We start from the raw sequence: 15,713 nt of genomic DNA, 5'->3' as shown, positions 1-15,713 counted from the left end.
ATCGTTTGACACTTGTTTGTATTGTATTGGTGTAAAAGATTTTATTTAGATAAATAGATAAAAGTATTATATTCCCTCCGTCCCTGAAATAAGTTCATCTTTTTCCATTTTGGGACGTCCCCCAAATAAGTTCCTCTTTCTTTTTTTCTATTTTTGGACAACTACCCCACCACTAATAATAATTTATTTATTCTTATTTTTCACTTTTTCACCACTCTCAATACTAATTATAACACTTTTTTCATCTTTTCATTACTCCAATACTAATTGTAACATATTTTTCTCCACTATCAATATAAAATATTAAAAAAAAATTAAAGAGGAACTTATTTTGGGGACGGAGGGAGTATCTTTTATATAAAATATTAAAAAAAAATTAAAAATATCAAAATTTATATTTTTTCATTCTCTATAAATAAAGACCACTCTTACTATATTTCAACACACCTTCAAATTCTTTCATTTCCACTCTTTACATAAAATATCTAGTATTTCTTTCTCTATTTTTCAATGGATCGAGGCAATAATTCTTTCTTCAACTCTCAAAATTTCAATCCCTCCCATGACTATTATCCAAATCTTGCTGATATTCCAAGCTCCAATGAATTCCCAGAGTTTGATTATGCTATGAATTCAAAATTCTCGCATATTAATCCAACTCATTATCCTATATCTGAATATCACCAAACCTATGAAAATTTCTCTGCAAACCCTTCAAACAATGTGCAAAGTTGGACTGATATAGAATATATATCACTAATGTCTGCTTGGTGCTTTGTCAATAACAATCTAATTGTTTGCACTAACCAAAATAGTTCGTCATTTTGGAAAAGTGTTGCAAATATGTACGAGCAAAGTCGAGCAGATAATCCAGAAATCGGAGGTCCAAGGTCCTTAGAATCATTGAGGCAACGTTTCAGATGCCTCAACAAAAATGTAACTATGTGGGTTGTTGCATACAAAAAAACATATGAGCGACGAACGAGCAGTCAGTCCAAAGAGGATATTGAGAAAGTAGCTCAAACAATTTATGATAAAACTAAGTTTACTCACCATGAGGTGTTTGAAAAAGTTATGAGCAGCTATCCGAAATGGGAACTGAAATTGGATAGTACTAGTTATATACGACGTTCTCACCCAGACGACGAAGACAGTGTTGACGAAAGTCGCAGCAGCTCAAAAAATCAAAGACAGATGAAGATGCAGATCCTCCAACCGACTCCACTCCAGAAACTCCTGGAAGTGATGCTTCAAGAATTCATCGTCCTATTGGTAGAGATAAAGCTAAAGCTAAGGCTAAAAGAAAAGGAAAACAAACAGAATCAAAATCTTTGATAGTTTCAGATGCTTTCACTGCTGAATTACGTGGAATGAAGATCACACGTGAAAAATAAATGAAAACATTGTTGGGAACCTTGTGGAGTATCCTAACCCTTGTTTTGATGATACCAAAATTCATAGGACTTATATGTAATAGACTAGAATCATTTTGAACTCAAGTGTTAGAGTTCGTTTCTAGTTTAGTTGCGGTGTCGAAGACTGAAGACTGAAGACTGCAGATACCAACTGAAGTATCAGTTGAAGAATCAGTTGAAGACTGATTATTTAATGCGCGCAAAGGACTGATACTAAAGTCAAGTATCAGTTGAACATTCCTCCTAGGACTGATCTTCCAACGTTCAGAGGAAGCCACGTACGCACAAGTACAGCCGCATTAAATGCAGAGATCTCAGAATATCTTATCTCTGCAGAGGTCATTCCTATCTGGTGGTTACTTTTCAGAGATGTCACATCTCCTGTCCATCAAAGAGAGCCGTTTCCACACAGACAAGGAACCTCGAAGATTGAAGCCTCAGCCCAAATTCGAATTGCTCTCCAACGGAAGAAATCTTGAGGACGATTTACGCCAACGGATCTATTCAAGAGTTCTCCTACAAATAGCGCTCGAGGATCACTTCAACCTTCACCGATTCAACGACATAAGCTGAAGCTCTGCCGAAATTGCTACTCAGCCTAAAGCTTAACCGCCCCAAAGCTTGAATCGAAGAAGAGAATTCCAAAGTCAAAATCAGTCACTGCTGATTACATACATTCTCTTAGACCCTAGGCATATATCTGTTTACCCAGAAGCCAAAGGTCAAACTTGCTTCAAAGAACTTGTTCTTTGTAAGTATAGTTGACACTCGTTCAAACCTCCCCCCTATAAGAGTGTTTGAGTGGTTCGGAGTTCAGGAAGGTACTCTGAACTTTGAGTGAAAAGTCTGAGCACGAGGTGTGCTTAGCAGGGAAATCCTACGCGAGGTGTGTGGGTGTTGAAGAAGGGTTTTCTTCAGTTTACGGTTGTGTGCACCAGGCAAGCACACGGGTATGGTTTGCAGTGCACCAGTGAAGCACTTGCGGAGTGGATTGTTGGTCTGATCAACCAGCCGTGGATGTAGGAAAGGGTTTTTCCGAACCACGTAAAAGTCTCTGTGTTATTTACAGCTTTCAGTTTTACATTCTTACTTGTGCTTTTCTATTGATAAAACTGAACACTGACTAACAGCAAAGAGAAACCTTAATCCAACAATCTGCTCCACCGAGGCTATTACGAAACTAAGTTTAATTTCCGCTGCGTATGATATCAATCTGACTGAACTATCCTCTGATAGTAAGGAAGAATGATATCATCTCTATCTTTGCAAACACGACTGAAGCCCTTACTTGGATCAGTTAAGTTCCAGTAACTTAACTGATAACTCATTACTGAAGAGCTTTTAGTATCAGTCGTCAACCCTGTTGGTCAAAACTGATTTCAGTAAAACATGAGTCCTTGTTTGCGTGCAAAGTTTCGTTTTGATCTCTGACTGAGATCCCTCTGATTGAGGTCAGTAGATTAAGTCAAAAATAACCTATAGGTGTATTCCCCCCCCCATACACCTATTCGAGACCCTCAGGACCTAACAAACATCTACGTTGGATACGTTGATGAAAAAAATCCAGTTATCACCAGAAGAAGAAGCTCTCAAATGTCGGCTAATGGAAGAACTTTATGGAATGCAATCGAACTTATGATGCTTGTTTTTAATTAGTGTGTTATTTAAATTATTGTTGTAGGGTTGATTTATGTTTGTAATGTAACTTCAATGTCACTTTCTGTATGCAATTTCAATTTGTGCAATCTCATTTTGTGTAATTTCAATGTAATTTCATTTTGTGTAATTTTAATGTAATTTAATTCTGCATTATTGTCACTACATTTCCAAAAGCATTAACTTTCGGTGGCACCACCCATGTGATTTCTGCATTATTGTCACGACATTTTCAAAAGAATTAACTTTCGGTGGCACCACCCATGTGATTTCTGCATTATTGCCACGACATTTTCAAAATCATTAACTTTCGGTGTCACCATCCATGTGATTTCTGCATTATTGCCACTACATTTCCAAAAATCATTAACTTTCGGTGGCACCACCCATGTGATTTCTGCATTATTGTACGATAGCATGTGACACTTATCATGCTCTTGCTTATATATTTATCCATGTTCTCTCTCAAATGACAGAACAATTATATCTTCTATACTCTTGATAGAAAAAACTCCTCTTAAAAAATGGCATCTAGTTCTAATATTGATGCTTCAAACTCAAGTGATGATGAAGCATGGGAACAAAGCGTTGCTGAACATAATCGCCAACTTGACCGCATCATTGAGGATGTGGTCATCCATGCCGCAAGTCTATCTGTACAACCTACCAATCATGCTGTTAGAGCAACAAGGCAGTATATTGAAAGAAAACATGAGATAGGTCATGAAGGTGTGTTCGAGCAGTACTTTTCAGAAGATCCAATCTATCCCCCGGAATATTTTCGAACAAGGTTTCGCATGCGAAAGCCTTTGTTCTAACGTATAATGAACAAGCTCATCGCCACAAATAAATTTTTTCAATAACACCCTGATGCAACTGGCCGTCTTGGTATGTCTCCAATTCAAAAATGTACGGCAGCTATGAGGGTGTTGGCATACGGCACCTCAGCCGATTTGCATGATGAATACTTACGAATGAGCGCCCAAGTCATTCGTAAATTAGTCATCAAATTTGTTGAAGGTGTAATTTCTAATTTCGGAGCTGAGTACCTCAGAAAGCCCACTGAAGAAGATATGACAGCTCTTCTTCATATCGGAGAACGGCGAGGGTTCCCAGGCATGATGGGCAGTATTGACTGTATGGATTGGGAATTGAAAAATTGCCCTACTGCATGGGCAAGGCAATATGCAGGACGAAGCGGTACGCCAACAATTATTTTGGAAGCAGTTGCATCACAAGACCTATGGATATGACATGCATTTTTTAGAACCTCAGGTTCAAGAAATGATATCAATCTCCTGTTTTTGATGATATCTTGGAAGGTCGAGCACCAAAGGTCAATTATATCGTTAATGGTCGCGAAAAGAATATGAGATATTATCTCACTGATGATATATTTCCTCAATGGGCGACATTTATCAAATCAATTCTTGCTCCAAAACTTCGAAAGCACCGGTTGTTTGCTCAACATCAAGAGGCTACACGAAAAGATGTTGAGCGAGCATTTGGAGTTTTACAAGCACGTTTTGCTTTTATCAAGCGGCCATGTCTTATTTGGGATCGTGATATTATGGGAAAAATAATGATTGCTTGCATCATTATGCATAATATGATAGTGGAAGTTGAAAGAAGCACTTACCTTAACTATCATGATCCTACAGAATTTATCGAAGATCGACTAACACAGAATACTCGTCGAAATGAAGATGGAGATGAGATTAATGATTTTGTATACTTTACGAATAGGATTGCAAGCCTAGCGAGCTTTATGAGAACTAGGTCCCAACTTCGCAATAGAGAAGCTCACAGCTCTCTATTATATGACTTGATCGAGCATACATGACAAAAGTTTGGCGATGATAATTAAATGCTTAGTATTTTTTTATTTTTTTTTGCAATTTTGAGCTTCGATTGTTGTAATTTATATTTTTAGTTTGTCGTAATTTAAATTTTTATTATTTGTTATTTTTTTGTTATTTTAACTTTTTTGTAATATTTTAATTTATACTAATATTGCTAAAATTATTACGATTGAAAATAATAATAAAATATTTATAAAGTTATGTTGTGGTTGGGTGGTTGGGGTGGTCATTGAGAAATCAACAAAAATAGAGATGGTTGGATTGGGATGAATATTAGTGATGTGGAAAAGAGAGAAATTAATTAAATATTGAAGATGGTTGGATGATTGCATAGATAGTTACTGATAAACATGGTCTTAAGGAATCGCAGCAGGCTCCAACCGGCCAGTACAAAAGCTCCAATTTTTTATTTTAATAATCGTGTATTGTTCTAAGTCAAATTCAAAATTAACCCAAGTTAAAGTGATTAAAAATCAAAACATAAACGTTTGTCATGTGTGCAACGGCACTAGTGAAGGTATGAGATTGAAATAGTTCAATATGTTTCTCCTTCACTTTTCCTTTTCATCTCTTTCAACCATCATCATTCATCGAAATATTTATTTTTCAGCACATCTCCTTATCAAATTCTAGATTCACCTCCTATCGTTAACTTTGTTGTGTCAATCTTATGGACTACAATTAAACCGCAATTTAACCGGTTAAATTGGAATAATATCTTCTGAAAATAAAATGAACGGGTCACCAAATATTAATTAGTGCAAAATCGTATTTATATTTTTTGTCCATTATAATTAGAAAGCCCCAAAAATCCATTATAGGCTTCTTTAAACCCATAAATGTGACTATAAATATAAACAAAATAGATTTTATGATTCATTTCTAATTACTAGACTTTATCTTTTAGAAATTTATTTATTGAAGTCAAATTTTTAGGAATAGTATTCCCCATTTTTTTAAGGATAATCGATATGAGTATTCTTCCTTCCAATAATAAAAAGAAAAAGTTTATTCCAACATTTTTGCTACCGGTTCAATTCAAAATTCATGTATTTCTTCTTTTGACCAGACAATATTCAAGAACGTCCAACTCATTATAATTAATGTTTTTTCGACGAATTGGAATTTTCTAATAGTAGAATATTCAAGAACCATGTTTCCAATTCCCTCACAAAAAAAAGGAAAGACAAGAAACATTTTTCCTAAGCATGAGGTGTTTGTGTCAAAAATAACTCATATCGATTCTTTTTTGGGTAAATATCATGAAAACCCCTGCCGTATACCCGCTTTATAAAAAATACCCTGAAACTTTCAAAATGTTCTATAAACCCTCAAACTATAAGATTTTTATCAAATATATCCCGCATCTATTTTTCGGTCACCAAAAAACGTGATGTGGCTCGCCGGATATGCCACAATGTAATTTATATTCTACTTTTGTAAATGCAATGGCAAAAACGACATCGTTTTGTACCATATTTTATCGTGTTTATCCCTAATTCTAGGTTATTAGCGTGAATTTCAAACACGACATGAGTGAATTTTAAATTTCAAAGTGGATTTTTTAAAATGATATGGTACGAAACGACGTCGTTTTTGCCATTGCATTTAAAAAAAATAGAATATAAATTACATTGTGGCATCTGACGAGCCACATCACGTTTTTGGTCACCAAAAAATAGATGTGGGATATATTTGATAAAAACCTGATAGTGTGAGGGTTTATAGAACATTTTAAAAGTTTTAGAGAAGTTTTAATAAAATAAGTATACTTCAGAGGTTTTCATGATATTTATCCTTCTTTTTTATACATAATTTTTCTATGTGTTGTTTGCGAATTATCACATGACCGATATTCTACACTACACACGCATCGGGAGAATTTCACATATATAGCTAAGCATAAATTCAATTGGATTGACTGAGAAATTAATTAATGAACATGCATTTTGGTGGTAAAGAAATGCCATGGAGATCTTTCTTAAAAAAACATACATTCGAGTGCATGTTTTCTATCATTTTGCAATGCAGCGCTATATATATTAAGATCAATGTGGATGCAAAACGAATTTAATTTAATTAGAATGAAATATTGAGTTTGACCATGTTTGCATAGTATATACTACAAAATATGAATTGGATAAAATAAAAGTTTATTTTAAAATATAAAATTAGAAATCATATTTTCACCTTTTAGATTATGAGATCTATGATGGAGTCATCAAATGAATTCGTGGTCACGAATTGCATATATAGAAAGGTGAAAATTTCATAAGTATTTTTTTTTAATGTATCATTTTTTGCAACGGATTGTCATCATGTTTGATAGATATATAACTGTTATGTATTTACAGTTTGTAATTTATATTTTAAAATCACGGGATTTGTGGCTTAATCTTATAGGGAGAGGTTCAAATAAGAACCACTAATAAAATAAGAACGGAGAACCATTTTAAGCCATTCGATCATCAAGATCTACGGTGGATGCACCATCTTGGTGGATGGATGCAGGTGCTGGGTTCGAATCCTGAAGGGAGCAAAAAAATTATTTTTTTCGGATGCATTCAATTTAATAGCAGATGCATTAATTTGTATACCAGATGCAGTAATTTTATTGGTTCTTATGTTCTCACGATAATTGTGGTTCTCACTATAACCGCACCCTAATCTTATATATATATATATATACACATCAAAATGCTTCAACTTCCAATTCATGTAAAGTAAAAAATCAAAATCCATAAAAACCGAAAGATACACTGTGGATGTACAAATTAGAAAGAAATTAAAGATGAAGAGGTAGAATGTGAAGTAATAATAGATACAAATTGTAGAATAGTGATTGATTAATTAATCATGCTTAGAATGGCCTATACCAGGACTATGACCAGGCGTGGTAGGGCGAAAATAATCCTCAATAAATTCACGTCTGTGGCTGTGGCTGTGGGTCCCACCATCACCATCACCATCACCATCATTCTCAGGAGCTTGCAAATGCAAAGCTTTTCCTTCAACCAAGCTTCGTCCTTCACTACACACAAGATGATGCAGATGGACTCCCAAAACCACCATCATCACGCAAACAAAAGCTTTGCCCATAACCTACGCCTACGCCTCTCTCTCGTCTCGTCTTGATCAACAATATATATATATATAAGTAAGTTATAGTAATATATATTATGAGAAACTGGGCTAACTGTGGGTATTTATGGAGTTGAAAAGTCGAAGAATAAGCTAGGAAGATTCTCGTATGGGAAAAGTGTGGATCATCGTGCTTCCTTCACCTTGCCGCCCCAATGATTTACAATATTAATTTGAGAATCTCGACACAACCATATGGGCGGGCTGCAATTTTAGCGGTTAAAGGATGCTTCTCTGATAAATTGTGATATGTTTAATTCAAATATCTTTTAGTACTATACAACATATCAATATCATCTTTGGTACTAATGTATAATTCATTGTTCGGTAAGATATAGGAGTATTCAAATTAAATATAAATTATTATTTGTATTATGTGCGGGTGGTATACATAATCACACAAATTTGTATAATATTTTTGGATTTTTTTTTGTATATAAAGGATTGTGTATTTGTATCATACAAGGTATTAGATTATTATAGATATACCATACACTCTAATCACTTATATGAAACCAATCCTAAAATACATTGTGGCAATCAATTAGGAGCTAAAAGAGAATGGATGAAGGACATTAATTTTAGTATAAATTTGATAATTTATGATTTAATTTTTAGAATTTGAATAAACATTTCTGAATGTTCAAATTATTTTTGATAAGATGACTATAGTTCGGAAATCTTCAAATTATTTTTGATCAAAAATAATTTATCTAATATACATGTACTAGTATAGTGAAACAAGATCTATAGTAGACTAAGAGAATGTTACTTGACAAGTTGCTATCCTGTATTTAGATTTCCCCCCTTTTTGAAGTACTCCATCTAGACTTGGAATATGTGTATGGCAGGATTTAATTCTAAAACAATAGTACAAATAAACTTAAGACAAAGAAGATTTTGGGAGTTCAATGTTTGTTATAAAGCGCCGACCCGGCCCATTCAATTCAAAACAGATGAAACAAATATACTCCCAACTCCCGGTTCATATTTATTGCCTCAATATTTCCTTTATTTTACTATCAAATTCATTAATTTAAAATTTATTATACTATGTAAGTACTAATACTTATAAAAAGTTATATATACCCTACCTAACTATATGTGAATTTATCAATCCTAATAATCATTTATTAATTAACAAAAAATAAATATATATTCTAATTGAGTAAAATAAGTATGAAAATAAACTAAAATTCAAGAATTAAAGTACAAGGCAAAAGTTGTTACAAAATTGAAAACAGTAGACAATGAAAGAGTGGATCTAGAGTGAGAATTCCATTAGATTGAATCGAAAAGGCTTACATATTAATTTATTTATTGGTGAAATGTGAGAGGCATGCATATATCATGGTAATGAGGTAGTGTTGTGCAAGAGGGTGGCAAGAATCCGATTGGCAGCTTGAGTAGGATGAGCAGCATCCCAGAAGACGTACTCGTCTCTATTGGGACATGGTGTTGAATTTGCAAAACACAAAGGCTTTGTTCCTCCTGTCTCACTCTCACTCACCTCCCCACAGCAAGCTTTATCCTTCACCTTAAACCCGTAGCCCTCAGCATTGCCCAAGAAGCGCAAGAAAACTTCGAATGCTGGCGCGTAGCTGAATGCAGAGCCCGGGTAGTTGCTGCGGAGCTCCTGCACAACACCTTTCACCCGCGAATTAAACATTGCCACCATCTTGTTTAAGGTGGCGTTACACTCCCCTTTTTCAATATTAATAGGCGCGCAACCTATAGGTGAAGCCTCTGATATCAAAAACTTTCTCAGCCCTAAACCTTGGATTTCCTGCATATATCCATCACTCACCATTCCATTAATTCCTTCAACATATATACATACATACATACATATATTCAAGTCTTGTTTGTTACCAGTATTTTCTGTCTGTAGCGGTTTATAAGGAGATCAGTAAACTGGTGAAGATTGTAGATGTGACTGCTTTGGTAGTATTTGGGTATGTTGTAGTTGTTGAGGTAGTCATTAGATCCGATGTTGATAAACACCAATGCACTTGCCAAATACTTGCTCACTTCATCATTCCCTTGCATTTGCCTTTTCAACTCATCTACCGTTTTCCTCAACTTGCTTATCTGCTCTTCCAGAGGGATCACACGCCCCTGTTCATCATGTTTACCTACTATCAATTCAACCACCATATCATAATACTAACACCTTTATTATTTTTAAAATTTATAAAGTATTGAAGTTTATTTTAATAGCTTATAAGGTGTTATTTTGTGAATCATTAAAGTTATATGCAATGCAAGCAGAAGCAGTGATAGTTGAAGAGCAATACAAAGCGGTATCCGGTGTCGCGAAGAATTCCTGCACCAGCTGAAGCATAATTGACGCCATATAGAATGGTGGCGCCTTTGACGCTAACATCTGCATAGGATGGAAGAAGAGGAAGCCCCACCATCTCCGCTGCATCATCATCAAACTAAATCAATTCAATTTGCAGATCCCAACTTAAAGCACAACTCAACTTACCAATGAAGTCTACGATGATTTTGCCGTTGCAGAATCTTCCGGTGGGGCCGCTACTAAAATCCATACCGTTAGGCAGGAAGTTGGCTTTGGCTGAAGTGTCCACAAAATACTTGTTGTTTCCGGCGTCAGATAGAGAATCTCCGAATACATACATTGCTGTATATTTGGAAGCACCGCCATTTGCTTTCGATGCCAACAAACCAATCATAACCACCACATTAATCCAAACATCAACTTTCATCATCATTATATATAATATTAATTAATTCTGTGTGTTTCCATCATCCATTCTTAATTTGTATGGCTTTATATAAGCAGCCAAGATAATTAATTAACATTTTTCCTAGCTAGCTACCTATACTAAATGCAGCGCAATTTGCATAGTTAAATATTTGTACTCAATTATTCACTTGTTTGTTTAATGCATTACAATTTTCTGCCTTGCTACTATATATGAGTAGTGTCTAGTAGACTGATCTAACTCCACCTTTTCTATAGATTCAAATAAGAGGGTGTTTGGATGAGCTTATAAGCTGTTTAAGAGTTTGTAAGTTCCTTCAACGTGTTTGACAAAATAAGCTCGTAAACAACTTATAGACTCTAAAAATAAGCTTCAAGAACTTATAAGCTCCCCAAAAAATAAATTTCTCTACCCCCAACTTATTTTTTCATAAGCTTATTTGTAACAATTATTTTATAAATATTATTAAATTATAAGAACATCCACAACGCCAAGCTTTAAGTGCCGGACCGAGCCGACAACTATGGAGGGTTGCGCACTAGCGAACCGAGGGGGCACGTGTTCGGTGCCTTCGTTGGTGCTAGGCACGAACGTGTTTTGGGTTAGGCGCGTGTTTAACACGCGCTTAATTAAAAAAGTAAAAAAAAATCTGGTTTTTCCAAATTTTGACCGTTTGTGTTTTTTTTGGTATTTTACCGTTGAAAATGGCAACGGCTAGTATAAGTTTTTTTTTTTTTTTTTAATTTTCTTTCCTTCTTTTATATATACTACTCCATCCGTCCCACTATAAATGAGATATTTTTTTGGGCACGGAAATTAAGAAATGTGTATTTTGTGTGTAGATAAAAAAGTAAAAATGTGTTTAAAGCGTAAAACTTTTACCCAAAAAGGAAAGAGTCTCACTTATGGTGGGACACCCAAAATAGAAAGAGTCTCACTTATAGTGGGACGGAGGGAGTACTCATTTCTCTCTCAAATTTTCACAATTCCCTCTTCACATCTCAATCTATCATTTCACTTTTTATTTCAAAGTTTATTCTCTCAAATTTATTTCAAGCAATGGATCGCCAATTCGACGATTACTTGCAAAAATACGCTGATGGCTCGGGTATATCTACTACCAACCTGATGATGGGGTTCGCCCCTTTCTCTGAAGCCTCATGTTCGTGAGAATAGGCATATCAAATTTACTTTCAACGTGTCCAAAAGGACGTTAAAGTGTGGGAAGCGATACGCGAAAAATGCAAAGCCAATTGGGGTAACAGGATGAGTGGCAAGCAAATAACTGAATAGGCGCAAGAAATGTACGAGGCCAACAATGAACCAGATTCAAGCATTTCAATGCTTGAATGATCTTATGCGAGTGTCAGAGATTCGCATCTTACGGTGAAGATGTACACTCCTCGAAAAAGTCAAAGGGCTCCGAGGAGCAAACTACAACAACATCTGCGGAGCCAAGTATCACGATCAGGCCCCAAGACCAGAAAGTGGCGAAGCGCGATAAAGGCAAGGGGAAGAAGGAGAAATTCTCGACGGAGAAGGCGCAATACTTCGAAGACTGGACCGCATTGGAGACGGCATCAAGGAACATGTCATCCAAACTGGTACCATTGCCAAAGCCAAAATAAAGGCTCAAGAGTTGAAAAGGGAGGTGATCGACGTCAAAATCCTCAATGCAGACACGTCGAAAATGTTGGAGGCTCTTTGGCATTGCATAGGAGCATGCTCTAAGATGTGCTCAAGCGTAAAGGATTTATGTAAGGTAGATTTAAATTATTGTACTTTTTTTCTAATTTTTGTTGATGAGAGAAGAAAAGGTTGAGGAAGAGCAAATGGAGGCGCGGTTGCTGTCCGCAGGTAAGGCAACGATGGGCGGTGGCTGGCGGCGTGAGGCAGAGAGGGAAGGCGGTGAAGAAATCTGAGAGAGGGAGAAATGAGTGCGGCGCGAATGTGAATTTAGGGTTAGGATTAGGATTTTATAATGGGGTTAATTAAGCTTTTAATTATGCCTTAATGTTAGCTCAAAAATGAAACAGGTCATGTAGCGTAGGACGGCCCAAAGAGGAATACGTGCCATTAATAATGGAACTGATGGAGTAATTAATTTGGTTCGATCCTCATTTATAAAAAATTGGGGGAACGAAATTGCAAAAATTGAAAAGGCAAATATTTAATTCGCCACACTTCAAAAGTCATGTTAAAATTGTAATTTCGAAATAGATGATGATTTTATTTGCAAAAACTCATTTAAATAACAATATTACATGATTATATGTAGGGGTGAGCAGAATCATACCAAAATCGTCGAATCGGACCGAACCGGCCAGTTCAATCGGTTTGGGTCGCTTCTGCTCACCATTTCGGTCCATGTCGTTTCCAACGTTAGGGATCGAAATATTTTCGATTCGGTTTCGATTTTGGGTGGCCTAGACCTTCGAAAACCAGACCGAACCGATTATATATACTCATTTCGGCCGCCAAGAGTAATAAATATATACTTTTTTATTTTTATTCATATTTTATGATTTTTTTTTTTAATTTACATAATTGAATTCAAATCCTAAGGCTAAACAACATAGTTACACAACTGCTATTCTCTGATCTCTCAGACTCTCACACTGTCACACAACCGGCAGCCCTTAATCTCGCTGCCCCCCTTCGCAGTCGCCTCCGCTCATGCTCTCTTCTCGATCACGGTTCAACGTCAACGTCGCACCACACAACGTCGCAGTACACAGTCTCTCTCATGAACTTTGTGACGTTTTTTTGGAGGTTACTTATGGACTTTGAAATCAAGGAGATATGATACGATGAATGTTTTTATGAATTTTAATGTATTGATTAGTACTCCCTCCATCCCTAACAATTGTAACCCAACGAAGATGGCACGAGTTTTAAAAAAAAGTGTAGTAGTTGTATTTGAGTGGAGATTGAGTACCACACCTTTTTGTAAATAGTGAGAGAGAAAGTTTGTAAGGTCATTTCCAAATAAGGAAATGTCACAATTTTCAGGGACGTACCGATATAGTAATAAGGTCACAATTTTCATGAACGGAAGTAGTATATTGAATTGTTGTTGTTAACTAGGCTAAAACATGATTAAAAATGGAAAGAAAAAAAAACATTTTTTAGGCTACCCTGTTTTGGTCGGTTTGGACCAAAATTGAACCAAAACCGAGAGGGTCGGTTTCGATTATGTCTCAACATCGAAATCAGTTCGGTTCGGTCCAAGAATTTTAAGCTCGTCGATTTTCAGTTCCGTCAGTCCCGAATCAATCCAGCTACTAGAGTCGCCACTAGAGATGCTCTTAGAGGTGGGGGCTCAAGCACTTTCATCTTTTATTGTATGTCCATGTTATAACTATTTTTTAAATTTTATTTTCTAATTTTTGTATGTCTAAAATAAAATAAAAATAAAAAATAAAAAATAAAAAGATAATAAAAATAACTACAATTTGGACAATACAGTCTAAATTCCTTTTTATTTAAAAAATAAATTAAATGAATTAAAATTTTCAATTTAATTAATTTATAATTGACTATAATGCGACTGCATTAATTTATTATAAAAAGAATTAGTTCCATAATTTTCTATGGATCGCAGCCACCAGCCTATTAACGTTAACTTTGGGGGAAATAAATTATATTAATTATAATAGTAAGAATAATTGCAACTTTTTTGGTTTAGTGCCAGAAAATATTGGGAGCGTTCTGTTTTGAATACAATTTTCTTGGGTTTATAGGTTTTATAATACAATATAGTGTCGTAGGTTTGGTGGCTATGTGAACTTTTTTTGTCTTAATGTTTTCATTTTTCAGGAACCCAAGAATGTCGTAATGTTTTAATACAATATAGTTGTGCTTAGCTTATTTGAAGGGTAGTTCGTTCATTAATATTCACAAAATAGCGAAAAAATATAGTATATTGATAATAATGAAATGTTGTTGATTCTCTCAGGAATATCGAAAAACACATAAAAGAGGAAATCTTTTATATATAAACTAACTAAATAGACCGAGCCAATAAATTAAAGCCAAATACATAAATAAATAGAAGGCCATAAAATAGCTAGTATTAGAATAAAAATGATCACTTACAATTATATCCTTATTATTATAATAATTCACAATTACATCTCTTTAGTCATATATATGTACAATTACAAAACATTTTAGTCATAAATTGACTTTTTGTCGGCAATTCACAATCACAAAGTTTTTTAATTGTGAACTTATTGTATTTTACCTACAATTCACAAAGCTAGACGTGAATTAATGACAAAATGGTACTTTAAACCAAAATTAATTGTTTAATTATCTTTTTTTTACGAGTATTTTTTATTTTTATAATTTGAAAATAGCTATTTTGATATATTCACTCAATAAGTTAACAACATCTATAATACTATAGTAAAAAGTCAATATTTCAATTTGAAATTAATTTCAAATTGATTTCAAAATTGAGTGGCAATTTTATAGTTATAATAAACTTGAAGATTTATTTGTAAACTATATTTTTTCTTATTTGTTATCTTCTTCTTTTTTGTTTTATTTCTTTCTAAAATTGTGAAATTCAACTAATTATAAAATGTTTAATATGCATATCAAATTAAATATCACGATAAAAAATTTAATTTGATATATTTTATGTAAATATTTGATTTAAAATGTGAAAGTTATATTTTAAAGATTAAAATAAAAAAAAACTTTCTTCTCTCTCACCTTTTTTTTTTGAATAAATCTTGCTTTCATTTCTTTTTATTTTTATTTTTTAATTTTTTTTACCTTTTCATGATATCAATTTTTATTATTGTAAATTCTTCTTTATTTTTTTAATATACAATTTGAATATATTCAGTTAAAATTATTTTTTACTATTATATTTATAAATTGATATCAATTTTATA

The 15,713-nt window shown here is 34.3% G+C and overlaps 1 protein-coding gene across 1 annotated transcript; it reads right to left on the bottom strand.

The window, feature by feature from the left end:
- Window positions 1-9,309: 9,309 nt before the first annotated feature.
- Window positions 9,310-10,806, bottom strand: LOC131023398 (GDSL esterase/lipase 7-like). The gene is made up of 4 exons (XM_057952939.1): window positions 10,566-10,806; window positions 10,372-10,499; window positions 9,947-10,192; window positions 9,310-9,860 (listed from the first exon to the last, which is right to left on the bottom strand). Exons 1-4 carry the CDS (start codon window positions 10,804-10,806, stop codon window positions 9,423-9,425), a joined length of 1,053 nt encoding a protein of 350 aa, XP_057808922.1. The 3' UTR covers window positions 9,310-9,422.
- Window positions 10,807-15,713: the final 4,907 nt, after the last annotated feature.

The sequence above is a fragment of the Salvia miltiorrhiza genome, chromosome 4, assembly GCF_028751815.1.
Source record: "Salvia miltiorrhiza cultivar Shanhuang (shh) chromosome 4, IMPLAD_Smil_shh, whole genome shotgun sequence".
Taxonomy (NCBI): domain Eukaryota; kingdom Viridiplantae; phylum Streptophyta; class Magnoliopsida; order Lamiales; family Lamiaceae; genus Salvia; species Salvia miltiorrhiza.
This window is presented reverse-complemented; position numbering and strand designations above follow the sequence as displayed.

Coding starts and splice junctions, on each gene's coding strand:
- LOC131023398 (XM_057952939.1), bottom strand. CDS start 10,806: ATGAAAGTTGATGTTTGGATTAATGTGGTGGTTATGATTGGTTTGTTG. Junction 10,500..10,565: donor AATCATCGTAGACTTCATTG/GTAAGTTGAGTT, acceptor ATGATGATGCAG/CGGAGATGGTGGGGCTTCCT. Junction 9,861..9,946: donor GCTACAGACAGAAAATACTG/GTAACAAACAAG, acceptor GGATATATGCAG/GAAATCCAAGGTTTAGGGCT.